The 20,741-nt window shown below is 46.5% G+C and overlaps 1 protein-coding gene across 1 annotated transcript in view; it reads left to right on the top strand.

Annotated features, from left to right (window-relative positions):
• Positions 1–20,741, top strand: part of MRPL37 (mitochondrial ribosomal protein L37) — a 122,794-nt gene that overhangs the window by 44,354 nt on the left and 57,699 nt on the right. The window contains exon 2 of the mRNA XM_078670377.1: positions 9,577–9,760. Coding sequence (XP_078526503.1) covers positions 9,577–9,760 — 184 coding nt within the window. The remainder of the gene's footprint in view (positions 1–9,576; positions 9,761–20,741) is intronic.

The following is a 20,741-nucleotide window of genomic DNA, read 5'->3' as shown; positions in this document are numbered from 1 at the left end:
GGAGAAAAATAAACCTCCCAGTCCGAGGGAAAATGGTGAACTCATGAGTGCGCGTCCCTTGAGTGGTATTACAGATAAGTTGATAACCCGAAAACTCTAACACAAACATAAAATGTCTGCTTTAAAATATTGTAAGTCCACATTAACCCTTTGTTTTTTAAGCCCACATATATTGATTGTAGCAATTCGTAGCTCATTCATTTATACACTGAGCGCAGCCATCCAGAACTTATCCAACCACCTACCCAAAACCTTCTCCAATGCTTGGAATGACCCCGACGTCACCAACAGCCCTCCCCTGGCGCCCCTAACCCCCTGAGCCCCCACAACCCACACCCCTGCCTTGAGCAACAGCTCAAACGACCCTAGTGATGTCTCCTACTACCACACCTCCCCTCAGCCCCTCCAACCCTAATCTAACCTACCACCTCGCCCCCTGGTGAGCATACCTTTAATAGATAACAGAATAGAAAAACAGAATAAATAAACCAATACATGTGTCCTTGCAAAGGGTATAGAGCAACTTGAACAATATGTATTAGGCTCTCCAAAACGCAATTTCCAAAGTGACTTCATTATCATCCTTCCCGTCCCCACACTTCTATATCATGTGTGACATCTAGTTCATCATACCCTTGCCGTTGTTACTGTCCTAAATTGGACCCTGCCCGAGATCTCTTAAAAAAAATCCTGAGCTTTTATTTCTGACGTTAACACCTGGGGGTTTCCCTTAAATATAACCTTAAGTCGGGCAGGGTTCATCAAATATACTTTGTATCCAAGCCCCTAAAAGGGCACAAATTGTTGCAACTGCCATCTTCTTACAACAGTCACATGGCAGAAGTTCAGCCGTTCAATAAAGTGTTGCCATCAAATGCATGTTTAGCCCCCGACTTTGCTTTCTCAAAAGTAGCCTGACGCAGGAGGACATTCCCCCCAAAAAACTGAATTTCTCTAGGCCTCTTGTTCTGTGGGGGTTGTCATTTTTCCAATATTGAAGTCCGTTCCTCCACTGCCGCAGTTTTTTTTGTTATTCCGGTACAGATCTTATTAACTTGAATATTGTCCCTTGCAATTTTTTCGTAGTGATGTGCGCCTTCTTATTCTCCACCTGGGCTTTTCCTTGCATCTGTTTTAACATGGTGTAAATAAGTTCCATTGAGGGAGCAGCTTCTACTTCAGAATTTAATATCAAACCCCCTGGTGGGTACCTCCTACCACTGTGCCACCCTCAGCCTGGATCAGACATGTGGCGGAGTAGTCCCACTTCAACTGTTGGCTGATAATCCGATTCATACCCCTGTCCGCCAGACCTGACTTTCATTTTGTTTTTTCTGCGCCACCGCATGCTTTTGTGTAAGTGGCATGATACAAGAGCTTTTAATGCTGTCCCCTGAAGTGCCAGAAGCCGAGTCATCATCCGCCAGGGCTTCACTAGCCCCTGTATGGGAGTAAAATTGTCTGCTTCTGCTGGGAAGCCTCCAGCCATCCTAGGCTTGGCTCCAAATTTTTTAATTTTTTTATTTATTTGAGTATTATATAGCGCTGGCTAGAGGTATCGGAGCGCTTTACATAAGGATCCACAAAATAAAAAAATTACATGAGTTACAAGAAAAAATTTCAAGAGCATCGGAAGATGGAATAAATGGAGCTTAGATGGGTAAGGGGGTGGGGTAAATGTGTAGGAAGGAGGAAGGATGGAGATTGGATGGATGGAGAGACAAAGGAGAGTCTGCCCAAAGTCCGGCTGGGTAGGTAACGGCCGGGGGTGGAAGTCCACAGCCCATCTCCTCTATAGCTATGCGGTAGCTCCACCGGGCATCAGTGAAGCGTCTAGGCCTCAATGAGAAAACAATTAGAGAGCAAAGAGGAGGGATAAATAGAGCGTAAAGGAGAACGTGGGTGGAGTAAAGGGGTAGGAGGGAGAGTACGACGGAGAGACGAAGTAAGTTTGGTCCTAAGTCCAGCTGGGTAGGTGACGGCCAAGGGGGTAGTCCACAGCCCATCTCCTCTATAGCTAACAAGGAGCTCCACTGGGCATCGGCCAAAAAGCTAGGTCTCCACGGTTAGAGGTAGGATTCACAGATTCTGTATTCTGAAGGGTAGCCCGGAAGGGGGATGTGTTTGAGGTCTGGTCAAAGTCCGGTTTATTTTCAGAGGAGTAGCACGACGTGGTGGGGAACCTAGTGGCAGCCATCTTGGGGTCAGGCAAGGGATTAACAGGTAGTAATAGGGAGGGTTTAAAAACTTGCATTGCCAAAAGATTATGGTGGCCCCCAGCCCCCTCATTACTGACCTCGCCTTGGGGAGCATTAATAGAAAACCAAATGTATGTAGCAGCAGCTCAGTGAGTGAAACATGGACACCTCGAAATATGTAAATTAGTAGGGAGCCATCGCAATTTCAAGATCGGCAGCGGAGGAAGCGTGGATGATGTGCTGCCTGTTCTGGGCACCTCCATATGCCATCAGAACCTTAAAGTGGTTAGGATGCCAACCCCCGCTGCCTCTTTCGTCACTCCTTACGGATGTCCAAAGCTCCGTGTCTCCATCTGAGATATGCCCCGAGGGAGATCGGAGGCAAGAAATAGAGCACGCCAATACCGCACAGTTACACAGAGATGGTAGGGACCCGCTCCTCTGTCCTCAGTGCATGCAAAGCCCCTTGTTCGTACCTCAGTCCTCCAGTATTAAAACTGTCCACCGCTCCAAAGTATTTCCCCGGCCGGTTTCCTGCCGCTCCATCTCTTGCAGAGTATCCCTCGTTAGTTCGGGTGGACTGCTGAGGGACGGAGTTCGCAGCACTTGAGTGTATTTCCAGGCAACCCAGGGGTCTTGAGATCACTGTGGGTAGCAGTGCCGCTATTCTCACAGCCTCGAACGATCTTCAGAGGGCCTTCAACGCCCATTGCACCGAGCCCGGGGTGGTTTCACTTTTGCTTTCCGGCTATGTCGATGCTTCACCGGGCTCTGCCATCTTCCCCTCCGCCGCTTCACACTCTTTGTTGGATTTCTCCTTCCCTTTGCATCTTTGTGCAGCACGAGTATGCTAGATTGGCGGCCCCTCGTTTTTCTGTAGTATAGTACTCTTTTGTGTTTCTGGGTCCGGCTAAAGGAATTAACTTTCTGAGACGCTTGCTGAAACCAATTTAGTCTCAATCTCTAGTACCTGACCTAGCAAGGGCCCCTGTATCACGCCATATCTTCAACTACACCCTCTACTGGGATTAAGCCTATCTCACCGTTTGTTCCAGTGCCTGAGAGTGACAGTAACAACAGGCCAGTACTCAGTCACCACCGTAGAGTCAGTTACGCTCGTTTGTGCTTCCCCAAGGTCTGTAGCCGGAGCCCCTGCGCAACAGGGTTTCTTCTTGCGAGCTCCTGAAGATCGCCCAGAAAATATTTCTGGGATCAGGGGCTGCTACTCCCTCATGCTTCGGCACTTGACCGCTGCTCTTCCTCTTTCAGCTTCTTGTCTGAAAGATATCCTGCTTTGTGTTTCTCCCCTACAGGAGCAGCGCCTTTATCTGTCCTTTGCCCAATATTACGAAAAAATCTATTTTAAACGCCAAAATGTTCTAGGTGAAAATTCAATGAACTAACCCACACATAATGTTCCACAAATAGACCCAGACTATTATATATTTAGAAAAATATCTCTGTAATTTTAATGATAATTATAACTCATTTTGATAAATATTTGTACACAAGACGGAAGTCCTCATCCTGGGATCTTCACCCTCCGCCTGGGACGACTCCTGGTGGCCCCCCGCCCTGGGCAGCGCACCCAAACCGACGGACCATGCACGCAACCTAGGCTTCATCCTGGACTCCTCCCTCTCCATGACCAGACAAGTCAACGCCGTCTCCTCGTCGTGCTTCAACATCCTGCGCATGCTACGTAAGATCTTCCGGTGGATCTCCACCGAGACCAGGAAGACGGTCACCCAGGCCCTCGTCACCAGCCGTCTGGACTACGGCAACTCCCTCTACGCCGGAACCACCGCCAAACTCCAGAAGAGACTCCAGCGGATCCAGAACGCCTCAGCACGACTCATCCTGGACATCCCCCGTCGCAGCCACATCTCCGGACACCTAAGAGATCTGCACTGGCTCCCGGTCAACAAGAGAATCACCTTCCGTCTCCTCACCCACGCACACAAAGCCCTGCACAACCAAGGACCAGCATACCTCAACAGCCGCCTCAACTTCTACGCTCCCACACGCCAGCTTCGATCGACCAGCCACGCCCTCGCCGCCGTCCCCCGGATTCGTAGAGCCACCGCAAGAGGAAGGTCCTTATCCTACCTGGCCGCCAAGACTTGGAACTCCCTCCCGACCCACCTTCGCCTGACCCAGGACCACCTCGCCTTCAGGAAGCAGCTCAAGACCTGGCTGTTCGAGCAGTAGCGGACCCCCCCTCCCCTAGCGCCTTGAGACCCTCCGGGTGAGTAGTGCGCTATATAAATGCTGTGATTGATTGATTACACAGATTTCATTTTAGTGTCTATTTGACTCATTTTATATAAAACAGTTGAATATATAATGTCAATAAATATAAATAGAAAAAAGGAGGAAAGAAATGAGGGTACTAAATACTATACATCCTCAACCATCATAACAAGATGTATGGCAAATTCATATGTAGCTGCAATAATTTTGGTCTAACAAAACAAATGATGACAATGCAGTCGATGAATAATTGATAGAAGCAATGCGGTAGATGGAAGCAACGCGCGTTTCGGCAAAACTGCCTTCATCAGGAGACCGTCTATTGCACAAAAGATTTATACTTTTACCACCTTGATCAAGAGAACTGATGATGACAAAGTTAAGATGAAAACAAGAAAACCGTGAACAGGAATAAAAATGCGTATTTCTTCAATCAAAATAGTTTTCGGGGCTTAGCATCTAGTCAAAGCCTTAACCCGATTGAATTCGCTTATTTTAGGGTATCCTCGATGAATCACTGCAGCTTCTTGCACCCATGTTTCACTCTTCATCTTTTTTGTGGCCGAATATTACAATGCATTCTTTAAATTCTTGATTAACTAATGATGAAACCGCCACTAGAAGAAGCTGCCGCCGTTGAACATACCGCAACCTCGAATGTCCTTTGCCCAGCCAGTGTTTTCCGAGCCGGAGACACAACCTGAGTCCCTGTTGAGGCCGGCGCGTCAGCACTGTTCTTCATAGATTTACTCTTCTGTGGGGGCAATGCAGAGCCATGTCGACCACCTGCTTGGCGGTTTAATGGCAGTTTATTGGGCCAAACACCTCGCCGACAACTCTGAGAAGTGGTTAAGCGATCTTCCTGGCTCCGCCTTGAAGGTAGTGCTGTAATCTTTACACAGCTATATATTGCATTCTCCTGCATTATTAAGTTATATCTTTCCTAAAAAGGTCACCAATGTTCTTATCCAATTATTCCAACATTTGAAAATAAGGGCTGGGGCAGGCAAGCGCCACAGCGTTTCAAGCAAACGCCATCTTGCCTGCGACCCTCCCAACAGGCTGTGTCTTCAGAGGGAGCTTGGTGTTTACTTTTCTTTCTCTGACTTCAAAGTGAGAGAATACATGTGAAAATCTTGCTGTGAAAGAAAAGTCTTTTTTCCCTAGCACATAACAAATTTTAAATGTCTTTAAATAAACTGCGCTGATATTTCAGAATATATCAGAGTTAGAAAAGTACTAATGAAATACATTTCTTAAAATTCTAAAGTGTGTTGGAAACAAATATTTGAACAAAATGCATCAGTACACTACATTTTATTTTTTTTGTAAACAGATTTTATTCAGTAATATCCAAGCATGTAGGAGCAATACAATGGGATTTTAGAGCTTACATCGTGCTTTCGAAAACAATTATCAATAATCATGTCTGATGGTCGCACATTACCAGTTGCAGATTCTCTCCATGTGTGGATCACAAAATGGTGACAGTATTTGTTGGTCAAATCAGAGTTCTCCGGTGAGCTATGCACTACATCCCTGTGGTGGGAGACCGACATCTCAGCAGTCTGTTCCATTACGACCTCGCAAGAATCACAACAAAGAATAAAATAACGAAACCCTCTCCTCCCCCCCTGTTCAACTCCTACCCACCCCCCCATTCAACTCCTGCCCACCCCACTGACAGGCATGTCGCTCAATCATCTATGTCTCTGTGGAGAATAATATCCAGTCATGCAAGGCATCCGGCACAATAATTCCAGCAGGAAGGAATCCAAAAAGGGTAAGCCTCTATGCAATATATGCTTTCAATCCCCCAGGCTACGTGCACAGACCGGGTAACGTTTCCACGCCCACACACGGTTCTACTCATTCAAGGGATGGTTCGTTATCATCAGTCTAGTGCTTGAGCAACTCTACTAACGCCACCATTCTCTTGCTGTGTCTAGCATTTTTTCATTGCCTGTTCTCTGGGCTTTTGGAGTCTAAGAATCCCTTCACAAGCTGCCCATTTTATAAATTCCTGCAGCCACCTCGAGACACTAGGGGCACTGGTCGCCTTCCAGTGACTGGTAATTTCTCGCTTAGCCAAGACCAACCCCAGGTCTATGAATTTGCTGGTAATTTTATTCCGGGCAGTATGAGGAAACCAGTGAAGTGGGCAATATCCCGGTGTCACTGTTCTGTCTCTTTCCATTATGTCGCCGAGTTTAGTCGATACCTCTCTCCAGAACCCCTCTAGTAATGGACACTCCCAGAACATATGTAAACATTTGGCATTTTCTAAGGTACACCGCGGACAGGCTGATCGGGCCCCAAAATACTCATTAATCTTGTGCGGAGTGAGATATACTCTGTGGAGGACAAAAAAGCGGATTAGCTAGAATTGCGCATTTCTGGAACTTTTCCATGCTCTTTCTACTAGTGCCTCCAACTGCTTCTCATCAATGGGCATCCCGAGGTCTGTCTCCCATTTAAGATGCAGGCTCTCCAAGGGACGTCTTATCTCCTGGGTGAGCTGTCTATAAAGGCATTTTTCATACGAAAAATCAGAGATAACCAGCACATTCATGGCTTTTAAAACTTGAGTCATGAATTCAAATTACAAGCATATGAGGGTGATGTTATTCAAGTAAGCAACTCAGAATATTTATCACTCGTATCCCTCAAGAAATAGACCAGCGCACTTGATTACCTGGTTACAAACTAAACGGAGACAAAAGTGGGATATTACTGCTCACAGTTTCATGTAAAAATGCTTCTTAAAAGAAGCCTCATCATATTGTCTATCTCGGTATCCTTATCACAAAATATCTAGCCATTTAGACACAATGGAAAAGATCACAGTGGTTATGCTGTCCGCCCTATTTTATGCTATCTGAAATATATTTAAATTCTACCAGATTTCCTCTGTAATAACAAACAATACAGTATCTCAGTGGGTAAATTACAACTTCAAAAACATCTCAGGGGATTCTGCTCTCCAGATTTATATCTGTCCTGATTAAGGATTACGCAAGCAGTCCAATAGCTTTCTCCACCATAATTTGGAATAGACTCAATTAGTGCTCTAGAATGGCATCCGTAATCCAGTCGATCTACCTTATCATGCTTGAGCAATTTGACCACTAAAATATCTATGTAAAACAAAGCTCCACAACTGCTGGAGATGTATCCAAAGCAATTCAACTATTGAACACATGTTGTTTCGCTGTCCGACACTATTGATTTATTGGTAGACAGTGTCTGCTTCTAATCTTCGGATACTGTTACCAGACAAGACTGCTTTCTCGAAGCTCAACTCTTCCTTCATTAATCCCAGAAAAAAACAGACTTTTAAACTTAGTTTGCACCACAGCTCTCCATGGCATAGCAACAAGCTGGAAGTTAAAAGACCCACAACCATTTTTCCAACTATATGCAGTTGGTATAGGATCCAAACCAAATGAGCTGACAACAAAGATTTTTCAGAAGTCAGAGAGATCGGTTGTCCCCTAACAAGCTATCTTTAAAGTCATATATTGCAAAGAGTAACAAAGGAATAACGAAAGCTGATGGAACCACAGACAACAACTGGATTTTACACTATGGTACTATCAACCAATTCCTGTATCTAACACATTTTCTGCGTGTTCTTTCCCCATCTCTTCACAATTGTTATTCTAAACCTGCTTTCTAATTACACTCAGGAACTCATTATTTTCTAAATCCTGTACTAATTCACAACTCCTACCCTAAACCTGCTTACTTATCACACTCACAGATCCATAATTTCCTGAAATTCATGTTGCCAGCTAACTATATTCCCTCATCTCTCCCCTTAGTGGATGCTATCAGTCTTTCACTATTTAAATTGCTCTATACATATAAAACTTTGATCACAATCATTTGTGAAAAACTTGGAAGAATGGAATCTACAGATAAGTGTTGTCACTGTAGGTCTTGAAAACCGTTCCTAACTATCTTGAATAAGAGTGCCTTTCCAGAACTGCTCCAGTCTACCTGCAGGCGAAATTCCTTTAGGAGTGACCAACAGTTGTTAAAATCTGGCTGTCAAATGCCTCTGAATATTTTCTAGAACAAAAAAGCATTAAAGAAATCAAATAAGGAGAAGTAACAGTATTTCATTCATGTGACTAGATACCATTTGTTAGCTAAAGGCATAGGCATCTCCTGAAAAACCTATTTTGAAGTTGCATTTTGTTAAAGTGCAAAATCAAAAATGTCTAAAGGTTGCAAGTTATGGTGAGCACCACAACCATACCCACCCCATGTACCTCTAATGACCTCACAGATGAGATCACAAATTGAATCACATTTTTGTTAATCCTCAAATTTGAGTGTTTTTTCAGAATTTGGTTAGCTTTGCAGCGACGTCCAGACCCATTGCTGGTGAGCCATTTTCTCCCAGAAGCTGCCAGTGTAGATTGACACCATGGACAAAATTACCTATTTCAGAAGATGCTGCCCTCGAAGCCTTGTAGCAGTAGAGCCATATCTCTGTTTATGTCACTAAGAATGAAGATTGGGGAATTAATAAATAACTTTTACGTATTACACCTTCCTTAAGATCTGCTTAGAAGTGTTAGTTAATGTACTACTCCGTTGACTGTTCGTTTGATTCCAGTATTGGCAATTCAGAGTATTTGCCTTAAAACTGTGCCCGGACTCAAAAAAGAGGCAACGCTGCAGAAATTCTTAGCCTTCTAGAATTCCCCGTGGATCACGTTCTGCTTTCCACATACCTTCATGTTACCTAAAGTGTGGTGGTTGTGAAGCAGTTTCTCTAAACAACTGGATCAAGTCGTGGAAGGCAAATATAAGTAAACCTTTCAAAAACATTAGTAGTTATTCTCTGTTAATATTGAGTGATTTATTAGGTGATAAGCTGGTCTCTTAGTGGGGCAAAGTTTCAACTGCTGGGACTGTGTTTAGCTTGGTGTTCACGAATCGAAATCCTAGCAGGTAAATTCATATTTTTATTCATTGAAAATGGTTAAATGAGCACCATTGAGGCAGGCAGTAAGTGACTGTTGTCCGTCCTGTGCAACCGTGTTTGTGGTGATGACTCCCTTCACAAAATAAACTTTTAATATGTTTATGATTGCTTCTTTTTGTGATTTAGGAGTTAAGCAAGCATTGTGGCTGTCAAAATCAAAGTTGATAGATGGATTACCCAAGAAAATTCAGAAAATCAGTGAAGAGTGTGGCACTCAGTTTGAAAACCAGGATGAGCAAGTGCACGGAATTATTTCACGGTCATGTCTGTGGAGTAACAAAGAGACCACGCCAGAAAAAGAGCAGTTTTGGTAAGTGCTTATTGCCAAAAAACCATATGTTTCCCACTCTATTCTGAAATCCGTGATAATAATGAAATGTGATTGTATGTGGAAATAGAATACATTTTCATAATTACAATCCTCTGTTTTAGCGTCACCCTGAAAACGTAATAAATCAAGTTTGGAAATGTGATTGCCCAAATGTTTGTAAAAATATCGAACGTGAAGTATTGAGTTTTGTGTGGTTGGGGTCAGTCAAAAGTTAGTTCTGCAACATCAAAAAATGCAGAAGGATAGGAGGAGAAGAACAAGAGATGACAGAGGTGGTATTGGGAATAAAGGACACAGTAGTGGATTTTAGAGGAGGAAATGTGACTGGTAGGAGATCACTTACAGGTGTTAACGTTTTGTGCAACCAAGATGTAGGATGGGAGAAATGCAGTATGGTGGAAGGGAACAATTAGAAAGGATGAGGTTATGGACATGTTTGCTCCATGGACCCCCAAACTCCCTATTGGCATCCTACAGGCTGCACCACGTTTCATCTAGAGCCTGAAAAAATATGGTGATGTCAACCCCAATCCTGATGGAACATCATTGGCTCCTCTTGCTAGCCTGCAACATTTTTAAACCAGCCAAATCATTAACAAAGTCATCACGACTAGCACCCTCGCTTATTTTGTACATAAGCTCACCATCTCTTGTGCTCCTCGGAACAGTCATTGCTAGGACGCCATCAAACAGCAGGTTAAGAAGTGTAAAAAATTAAAAGCAAGGCAGCATGACTTCTTCATATATGCAGCTGGATTTGGAACAACATGGCCCTACCCATACAAGTTAGGAAAGAGTTGATGACATATATTTTTAAAGGACACTACATCACAGTTCATTAACGTTACACAACCCAGTTACCTCTCTTTACCCATGCTTACCTTATCTTTGACCGTGTACAGTGCTTCCTTGCCTTTGACTAGGTTTGCGCTATAGAAATATATACATACTTACATACAAGACCGAAGTATCAACAGTGGTGGTGCCACCATGAGAGTGGAAGAGCATTTATCCTCCGCTGGAGAGCAGGAAACATGAAAAATAAAATGGTAAATAAACAGATGTATCACTTTTTTTTTTTTTGCTGGCGGCATCCTAGTCTGACAGCGGAGCAGCAGCTGGGAGGAATGGTGTGCATTTCAGTTTAAAGTACGCATGTCGCTTTGGCTGGTTGTCTTGAAACGGCCAGCTTGACATACGCACTTTCTATACTCCAACCCAAGCTGTCTCAGACAACTGGGTGGAGAGCAAGCACAGGCCCCCAGTGTCTTAAGGAGCATCACACCAGTGCACTCCAGCCAATCCTGGTGCTTCTCTAATAGTGGCCGCTGGCATGTACGGAGAGTGGTGAGGTGGGTTGGACAAAAATAAGTAATAAAATAATTACACTTACCTTCCTGGAGCAACGTCCTTCTCGCTCAGGTCTTCTCAAGGAAGGCTGCAAAGCAAGACTCAGAAAACTGCACTAACCAATCCTGGCACTGCTCGCATACAGCATGAAAGAAGCACCAGGATTGGAGACATCAGCCTCCTTCAGTGTTCCCGAGGACACTGGAGCCCTACGCGTTCTCTAACCCCAAAAACACTGCAGGACACACTCTCGACCCCATCTTCGCCGAAGGAAACAACATTCATTTCAGTCACACCATGGAACTGCTCTGGACAGACCACCACTGCTTCCATTTCTCCTTCTCGAAACCCACCGCCCACAAGCGCACGCAGAAACTGGAAATAAATCACAGAACACCTCACCTCCCACCTCAGCTGCACTCATACGCTAAGCCAAGACAGCAGCAAATAACCTCCACCATTGGATTACCAACTGCGCCAACACTCACCCCCCTCCCACGCCGCCCCTCCCGCCCCCAGATGACACAATGCAAAAGCCACCTGGTTCACCACGGACCTCCGAGAATCCAAGCACTCTTGCCGACGACTGGAGAAAATGTGGAGAAACAGCAAAACCCGGAAAGCACGCTCCACCTGCAGGCTGCCACACGGCACATCACCAACTCTTCAAATCAACAATGAGAAACTTCATCCAAGACAGAATCCTCTCCAACTTCCAGAACACTAAGGAACTCTTCTCCATCATACAAGAATTCACCAGACCCAGTAGCGAAACTACCAAGACCTCTGCAACCAACTCAGATACTTATTTCACCACAAGATCAAGATGCTCTACAACAACTATACCATACCAACTAGGCCATACCATCTCCTGAGGCGGAAAGCCGGGAGACGCTAGGATTTGCATTTTTAAATTGTTTGATTATCTGTGTTTTTACCTGCTCACTCGCTCCTTCCTGAGCATTTCCCCGCTCTTGGCAGCCCCGCACAGCGGATCATATCGCTGTTGCGGCCCATCACATTGCCGCCGCCATTCCCCGGAGGCCACTGGCCACGCCCACCACTGCAGGCCACGCCCCCCCCCCGCCGAAGGTATTTAACGCGCTGATTACTAGCACGAGCCAGAGGCCATACCATCTCCTGAGGCGGAAGGCTGGGAGACGCTAGGATTTGCATTTTTAAATTGTTTGATTATCTGTGTTTTTACCTGCTCACTCGCTCCTTCCCGAGCATTTCCCCGCTCTTGGCAGTCCCGCACAGCGGATCATAGCGCTGCTGCGGCCCATCACATTGCCGCCGCCATTCCCCGGAGGCCACTGGCCACGCCCACCACTTCAGGCCACGCCCCTTCCGTTTCCCCCCTATATACAATGTGCTTCCCCCGGTCGCGCAGCGGACGGGCGCAGCGGGCGCGCCTAAGGCAAGCCCGTCTGCGCCCGTCCGCGACCGACCGGGGCAAGGGGCACGCCACTATGCGCAACTCTCAATAAAAATTGGCCATTGAATTCCACAATACTGTCTTATGCTCAACACCTTGGCATTGCCTCCCCATAATCTATCACACCCGCTCCCCCCCCCAACTACTGCTCTCCTTCTGAACACAAGGTCAGCCGTCAAGCACCAGACCGAAATATTTGATCTTTTAGACTCCCACTCCCCGGACCTATTGTTTTTAACCGAAACATGGTACATGTCTGACTCCCTACCAAGCATCCTGGCAGCCCTTCCGGCTCCCTCTAGCGGTACCACAAACATCGCTGCACACACGGGGACATCGCGTAAGGGGCGAAAACGTCCCCGCGATCAAGGGCTCTGTGAAGAAAACCTGAAAACGACAAAATCGACCAACCATAGGCGCACGGAGCTTTCTAAATACCACATATAGCAAACATTATGAAGTAAAACATTCACACATCGCAAAGAAATCTCCACCCACAATTATGTGAGAGAGAGGAAAAAATAGCACTTAACTGGCTGCGAAGCAGCGAAGAAAGAGGAGGAGTTCACAAGATGGACGCCCTACCTTGAGACTATGGACACTATAGAAGGACTACTGCGTGATGGACTGATGGAAATTGTAGTTCTAAGAAGATATTGTTTATTATGTTTTTTCCTAATATCCCAGTGTTGGGAATATAAATGAAATTTTTTCAAGTTTGATGCTTTTCTGGCTGCTATGTGGTTTTATAGAATAAACAGCGAAGAGAGAAAAGCATAATCCTCGCCTCCGTGTCCTTAATAGAATTGAAACTTACCGTCACTAAGCTAGGCAAATTTCGATTCCCCCCTCTCAGGCCCTATGCGATTCGCTTAACGAATTTTTCATTGATAAAATAGCTTGTATCAAAGCCAACATTCCCCCCCTCGCCCATTTTTTCCCACCCCCGTCCTCCTGGCAATAATTTGTCCCTTACCTTCATTTCCCCACTTACTAGAGAATCCCTGCCCCCTTTACTTAGTCGTGTCAAGTCGGGCTCTCCAGCTGACATCTGCCCGGCACGTATTCTCCATCAGATTTTTGCCGAATGCCCATCCCCTGTCCTTACCCTCCTTAATGATAGCTTTACGCATGGCGTCGTCCCTGCCTCCTTTAAGACTACAATAATCCTCCCTATACTAAAACAAGCATTTGCAATGCAATTGGTCTCGTATTAGGAAAGTTTGAGCTATTGGTATTGTAAATGACAATTTTTTTATTTAGGTTTTGTTTTTGAAAATAGCGAAATTAATAGCTTTGTCATTTACCATGCCAATAGTTATAACTTTCGCAAATGTGACACCTATAGCATTTGTAATGCAATATGTGTTGTATTTACGTGACTTACATGTATTGATATTACAAATAACAATGGTTTTTAATTTTTTTAATAATTAATACTTAAATAAAAGCCTGATGCCTGATGTTTGTGGATGTCTGACCCTTGTGGATGCCTGACGCTTGTGGATGCCTGACGCTTGTGGATGCCTGACGCTTGTGGATCTCTGACTCTTGTGGATGTCTGACGCTTGTGGATGCCTGACGCTTGTGGATGCCTGACGCTTGCGGATGTCTGACGCTTGTGGATGTCTGACGCTTGTGGATGCCTGACGCTTGTGGATGCCTAACGCTTGTGGATGCCTGACGCTTGCGGATGCCTGACGCTTGCGGATGTCTGACGCTTGCGGATGTCTGACGCTTGCGGATGTCTGACGCTTGCGGATGTCTGACGCTTGGTGATGTCTGACGCTTGGTGATGTCTGACGCTTGGTGATGTCTGACGCTTGGTGATGTCTGACGCTTGGTGATGTCTGACGCTTGGTGATGTCTGACGCTTGGTGATGCCTGACGCTTGGTGATGCCTGACGCTTGGTGATGTCGGACGCTTGCGGATGTCGGACGCTTGCGGATGTCGGACGCTTGCGGTTGTCGGACGCTTGCGGTTGTCGGACGCTTGCGGTTGTCGGACGCTTGCGGATGTCTGTTGCTTGTGGATGTCTGTTGCTTGTGGATGTCTGTTGTTTGTGGATGTCTGTTGCTTGTGGATGTCTGTTGTGTGTAAGTGATAGGTAGAGACGTGTTTACCAGGCAGAAGCACTGAATGATAGGGAATCTGAAAGGCCTCTAGGAACCTGTAAAAAATCGGTTGTGGTGACGAGAGGTGCTCAGTTACCAGCAATACAAACAGAATGAACTCTAGGCGCTTGTTTGAACTGGGAGCTGTGCGATAAATCAGATTGTTACCAAGATAATTTGAACGTGCTTCCTAGATCACACAAAGATGACAGGCTGAGGGAACACGACAGTAGCCAAGCCTGTGGCCACGGGGCCACACACACGTCCCTGCACTGGGGCAGAAAGTAGTCCGGTCATCTGCCCGACCCAAAGGAATGTGCCTGTGGAGCAGAGGTCTTCATCTGTGAGCTGGAGGGGTAACCAAGGGGGTGAGGCTGTGGCAAAGAGGAGGGGCAGGCGGGTGGTAGGGTTGGGGTTTCTAAGGGCACGGCTTTCGCAGTCACTTAACACCTCTCTCTAAACAAAGAAGTGAGGCAGGGGAGCCCAGGTACAAAAGCCTTCAAGGCAGCGCTGGGAGGGGGGCTGGTAATGAGGCAGCAGAAAGGACGGCCGTGGGTGGGGGGAGAAGTAATAGAGTGGTGCAGCAGGGGGGGTGTTGGGGCGAAGAGTGGAAGGGGAGGAGGGAGTGAGGAAGATCGAATGGAAAGGGAGAGACTATGAACGGAGTCAGGGAAGAGACAGAGGGAAGGGGAGGAGGGAGAGGGCATAGATTATAGGGGGAGGGTGGGATACAGAACCAGGGAAGGGATAGAAAGAGGTGAGAGAAAAGGAGGGAAGGCAGGGGAAAGGAGGGTGACTGGGAACGAGTGAGAAAAAAAGCAAAGGCAGGGAGGCCGAGGTACGGGTGAGAAGAGTGAAGTGTGAGACGAGGTGGAGACAGTGGGGGAAGAGTAATAGGGTAGGGAAACAAGCTTTTAAAACGCAAGAGGAAGAGAGCTGTTCACAAAAGTGTGCATTGAATACATTTGAAACGATACCGTTTACAACTCTGCGTTATTATTATTAAACTAGAGGAGCTATGGGGAGGGGGAAGGAGAAATGCGAGTCACGGCCGCCAGGCCGTGAAGTGTGAAGCAGTGGGCGGGGAACCAGATCCCTTTGAAGCTGCTGGGCAGAAATGCGAGTCAGGCCGTGAGGTGTGAACCAGTGGGCGTGGAGGCAGGAGCAAATGGTAAGGGGACCCTTTGAAGAGCAAGGCAGGGGGATAGAAGCGCGGTCACGAAGTCGTGCACTTCTACAAATCCGGATCGTAAAAGTCAGCTTTGTGGTTTGATTGGAATAGGTCTCTCTACGAGACCTAAAAAACCGGGGTCCGATCCTTCCTCCCCGGCAAACTACCGGCCGATATCTCTTCTCCCCTACCTGGGCAAGGTAGCTGAGTCCTATGTCACCCAGGCACTCAGCGCCTTCATAGAGGACAGTAACTACCTTGCACCCTGCCAGGCGGGCTTTCGCCCCCGCCATTCCACTGAGAAGGTTGTCATTTCGGTCATGGACCAACTTAGGGAGGGGCTCGATACCAACACCCCTCAGGCCCTTGTCCTCCTGGATTTGTCCGCCGCTTTTGACACGGTGGACCACTCCATTCTCTTGTCCCGTGTCGAGGCGGCGGGCATAGGAGGACAAGTACTGGCCTGGATAGGCTCCTTCCTAGCTGACCGCACCCAGGCCGTCCACTTGGCCGAATTCCTCGCCCCTCAGGGTGCAATGCGGTGTCCCTCAGGGCTCTTCTCTCTCCCCCCTCTTATTCAACCTTTATATTTTCCCTCTTATTTTTGCATTACAACAAATGGAGGTCACAGTTTACAACTACGCTGATGACCTCCAACTCATTTTTTATTTTTCCTCCCCTTCGCTAGGTGTCACTGCCTTCCAGTCTGTCATGCTGTTTATCCGGGATTGGATGAATGCAAACCACCTTAAACTCAACCCGGATAAAACAGAGCTGATTCTGACGGGTGGCAGTGGCAACCCGTGATCTCCTTCTTTCTGGCCCCCCTCTCTTGGCCCTCCCCCCACTCCCTCTCACTCAGTTAAGACCCTTGGCATCACACTTAATCATCATTTGACACTTCACTCCCACATTAGTTCTGTTGTTTCTTCCTGTTTCTTTACCCTGCGCATCATTAGGAAAATATCCCGGTTTTTCTCTCCCTCCGCACTCAAACTGATTGTAATGGCCATGGTTTTATCTAAGATCGACTATGGGAACATTATCTATTATGGTGCTCCCGCCTATGCACTTCAACGTCTTCAGCTGGTGCAGAACCAGGCAGCCCGCCTGGTACATGGCCTATCTAAATTTCATCACTCATCACCCCTCCTCATTGCTCTTCATTGGCTCCCCATTAAGCAACGGGCCCTGTTCAAACTTGGTTGTCTTACTTTTCAAGCCCGGACGGGCACGGCCCCTGCCTTTATCAACTCCGCCATTACCAACTACTGCCCTCCTAGAGATCTCCGCTCATCCACCAAATCCCTACTAGTCATTCCCCGCTTCAAGAAACAAAGATCGGGAGGCCAGAAATTCGCGGTCCGTGCGCCTACCTTCTGGAACACCCTTCCACCCCATATCAGACTTTCCCCCTCCTACATGGAGTTTCGCAAGGCCCTTAAGACTCTCCTGTTCCAGCAGGCTTTTAGTCTATAGTTTTCTGTATTCTCTCTTGCCCAGGAATCCCTCTAGCCCCATGAAACTGCATTGTGAACGTGCGCTCTATAAATAAAAAAATAAGAAAACAACAAAAAAAAAACTTAGAGACCAAGACCACGGCACCGACCCAACACCCTCCAGCAGCGATGCCCTCCAGCAGACCCTTCTATGGACCCCTCTCACCACAGAAATCGATGCAAAGATTATGAAAAGCATCCACTCCAGAGCACCCACAGACCCCTGCCCAGATCACATCTTCCACAAGGCCGCCACCGCTAACGCACCTGAACTATGATGAACGATCAACTGCTCCCTCAAAACACATTCCCCGTAGACTGGAAATGCGCCGAAGTCAACCCCCTCCTCTAGAAGCCCTCCACAGACCAGACAGACCTCAAGAACTTCAGGACCATCTCTCTTCTCCCCTTCACTGCCAAAGTCATCGAGAAGTCGTCAACACCCGGCTAGCCCACTTCATAGAAACCAACAACATCCTCAACACCTCTCAATCCGTATTCGGCAGCAACCACAGCACTGAGAATGCCCTCATAGACGCCAACGGCGACATCCGCTCCCTCCCTCGACCAAGGCCATACAGCAGCCCTCATCCTCCTAGACCTCTCTGCAGCATTTGAAAAAGTTTCCCACCGCACACTAGCCTCCAGACTCCACGACGCCAGCATTCAGGGAATAGCCTTAGACTGGATTCAACCTTTCCTCTCAGGCAGAACACAAAGAAGAAGACTCCCGCCCTTCCTCTCTGAGCCTACAGAGATCAGATTCGGAGTACCCCAAGGATCCTCCCTTAGCCCCACGCTCTTTAACGTTTACATGGCCCCCATCACAACCATTGTTGGAAAACACGGAATCAACATAGTCTCATACGCCAACGACACCCAGCTTATCCTCTCCCTCACCAAGGAACCCGACATCACCAAGCCAGTTTCCAAGAGGGGATGAAGGGCGTCTAAACTGGGTGAGCAGCAGCTGCCTGAAGCTCAATTCGGAGAAAACAGAAGTTCTCATCCTCGGCTCCACCCCCTCCACAAGGGGTAACACCTGGTGGCCCCCTGCCCTCGGAAACCCACTCACTCCTACGGACCAAGCTCGCAACCTCTGCATCATACTCCACTCTTCACTCACCATGAACCGCCAGAACAACGTTGTGTCCTCCACATGCTTCAACACCTTCTGCATACTCTGCAAGACCTTCAAATAAATCTCCCCGACTCCAGGAAGACAGTCACCCACTCACTCATCACCAGCAGACTGGACTACGGAAACGCTCTCTATGCAGGAATCAACAAAAAGTTCCTCTGCAAACTCCAGAACGCTGCAGCCAGACTCGTCTTTGACATCGCAAGACATGACCACATCCCCCAAAACCTCAACAACCTCCACTGGTTCCCTGTCGAAAAAAGAATAACCTTTAAACTGCTCACACACGCCTACAAAGCCCTCCTTAACACCGGACCCCAATACCTCAATGAACGAATCTCCTTCCACGCACCCAAGAGAAACCTCCGCTCTGCCAACCTTGCCCTTGCCACGGTCCCCTGCATCCACAGGGCCAGAGCGGGAGGCAGATCCTTCTCTTACATTGCGAGCAATACCTGGAATGAAGTCCCCCCTCCACATCAGATGAAGCCCTACACTGCACCTATTCAGAAAGGATCTCAAGACCTGGCTCTTCCGATGACCTACTCGTACCCACCTCAGTGCCTTGAGACCCTCAAAGGTGAGTAGCGCTTTTCAAAAATCCCTGATTGATTGATTAAACCCAGCTGGGTTAGAGAAGTTAAAAATGCGCATGTCTGGCTGTCGCAAGACGTCCGGCCAAAGAGACATGCGCACTTTAAACTTTAAGTGCCCTGCCCATCGATGTTCTCTTCTGCTGCCAGTCAGCAGCGCCCCGCCCCTGTCCTGACACTCTGCTCAGGATAGGTATATTAAAAAATATAATTGGTAATAAATGAACTTTTTTACTGATTTATTTTTCATTTCTGGGGCAATTTAGTTAGTGGGGTGGCGCTCCTCTGCCTTAACCGAGGAGCCGTCCCTGCTGAGCGGCATCAGAGAAGCATATAGGGATGGTAGAGGGGCGTTGCTGGCTGGAGCTCTAGGAGCCTGTGCAGCCGTGATGAAGAGGAGCAGCGAACACGAGGTAGTTGGTTAGTCAATCTTTAAAAATTGTTAAAGTTTGTTTTAACTCACTAACAAGCACTGTGAGAAACTTGCAGTGCCTTTAGTCTCAACTCCAGAGCTCTCTATCATGGCCCGTTCTAAACACTGTGTAAAACAGGCTACGATTGAGAACTTTGGCCCTGCTGGGTTTTGTTAGTGCCATTCAGTGAGTTATATAGTTGCCCATCGCCTCACCTGTTTTGTTTACCACTTGTAAAGAATTTGAAGTTTTAGGCACTGGTAACAAAGTCAAGTTGGAAGCAAAAACCTTTCACTGTGAGAAGTGATGCCGCTGTGAATTCAATCAATTTAATTTTATGCTGTTGTATTTCTGGATTCTTGCAAACGTACTTATGTGTTATGAAAAGAGCATTGACTATGCGTTGGAGATTCAACACTCATTGTTATGGACTACATAATATCACACAATCGAATCTTCTGAAGCTGGGTAACTTATTCATACAGTTCTAAGATTATCATGCATCATTATGTATGGTTGTCTTCTGGTTATTGGGTTTTTTTGGTTAGAGGAAATGTCTTAATTCATTTGAAATGTGCTTATTTTGAAAGTAAAATCAAATTGATACATACTCCGATCTTTGTAGTTTATCGTGTGTGGATGAGGATGTTGGCAGCAGTTTGCCAACTATTGGCTTTGAATATGTGTTGTTCAAATGTGACTGTAAGGGTTCTGTTTGTAGTGCTCTCTTTGCAAAAATGCACTTCATAGGTGTAATTGGTAATGTGTTGCATAGTTGGTATTGCTGCATTCTAAGCTGCTGTTGAGTGTATCATTACATCTGATTATGCCATATCAAGTGTGTTTGTGGTAAGGTCTGTCGATTGTGCACTGATTGGGAGATTGTGTTGTGTATCCTGGTTTTTTGGTGATGTTTGTTTCATAAAAATAGCCACCTATTCCTCAGAACTTGGCACTGTTCTATGCATATGTGTGCTATGTCAAATAAGGCTTTACTGTAATTGGATTTTCCTGTGGGGGAGAAGCTAGGCAAAGCAAAAAGTAAATACTATGTAGGTTTTAGAATCATCTAAGCAAAGCTTAAATTGCAGCACAGGAAACAATATTAAAAGTGAATAGTTCATAATGTGGTCGTTCTGCCCCCAAAAACTTTTATTTAGTATGAGATAGAACAAATAATAACTATCATTTAATGTACTTTTGCACATGACCAATGATGTCAGTGGTTGTGATATAGTTG

Source organism: Lissotriton helveticus, chromosome 1_2 (genome assembly GCF_964261635.1).
Source record: "Lissotriton helveticus chromosome 1_2, aLisHel1.1, whole genome shotgun sequence".
Lineage (NCBI taxonomy): Eukaryota > Metazoa > Chordata > Amphibia > Caudata > Salamandridae > Lissotriton > Lissotriton helveticus.
This window is presented reverse-complemented; position numbering and strand designations above follow the sequence as displayed.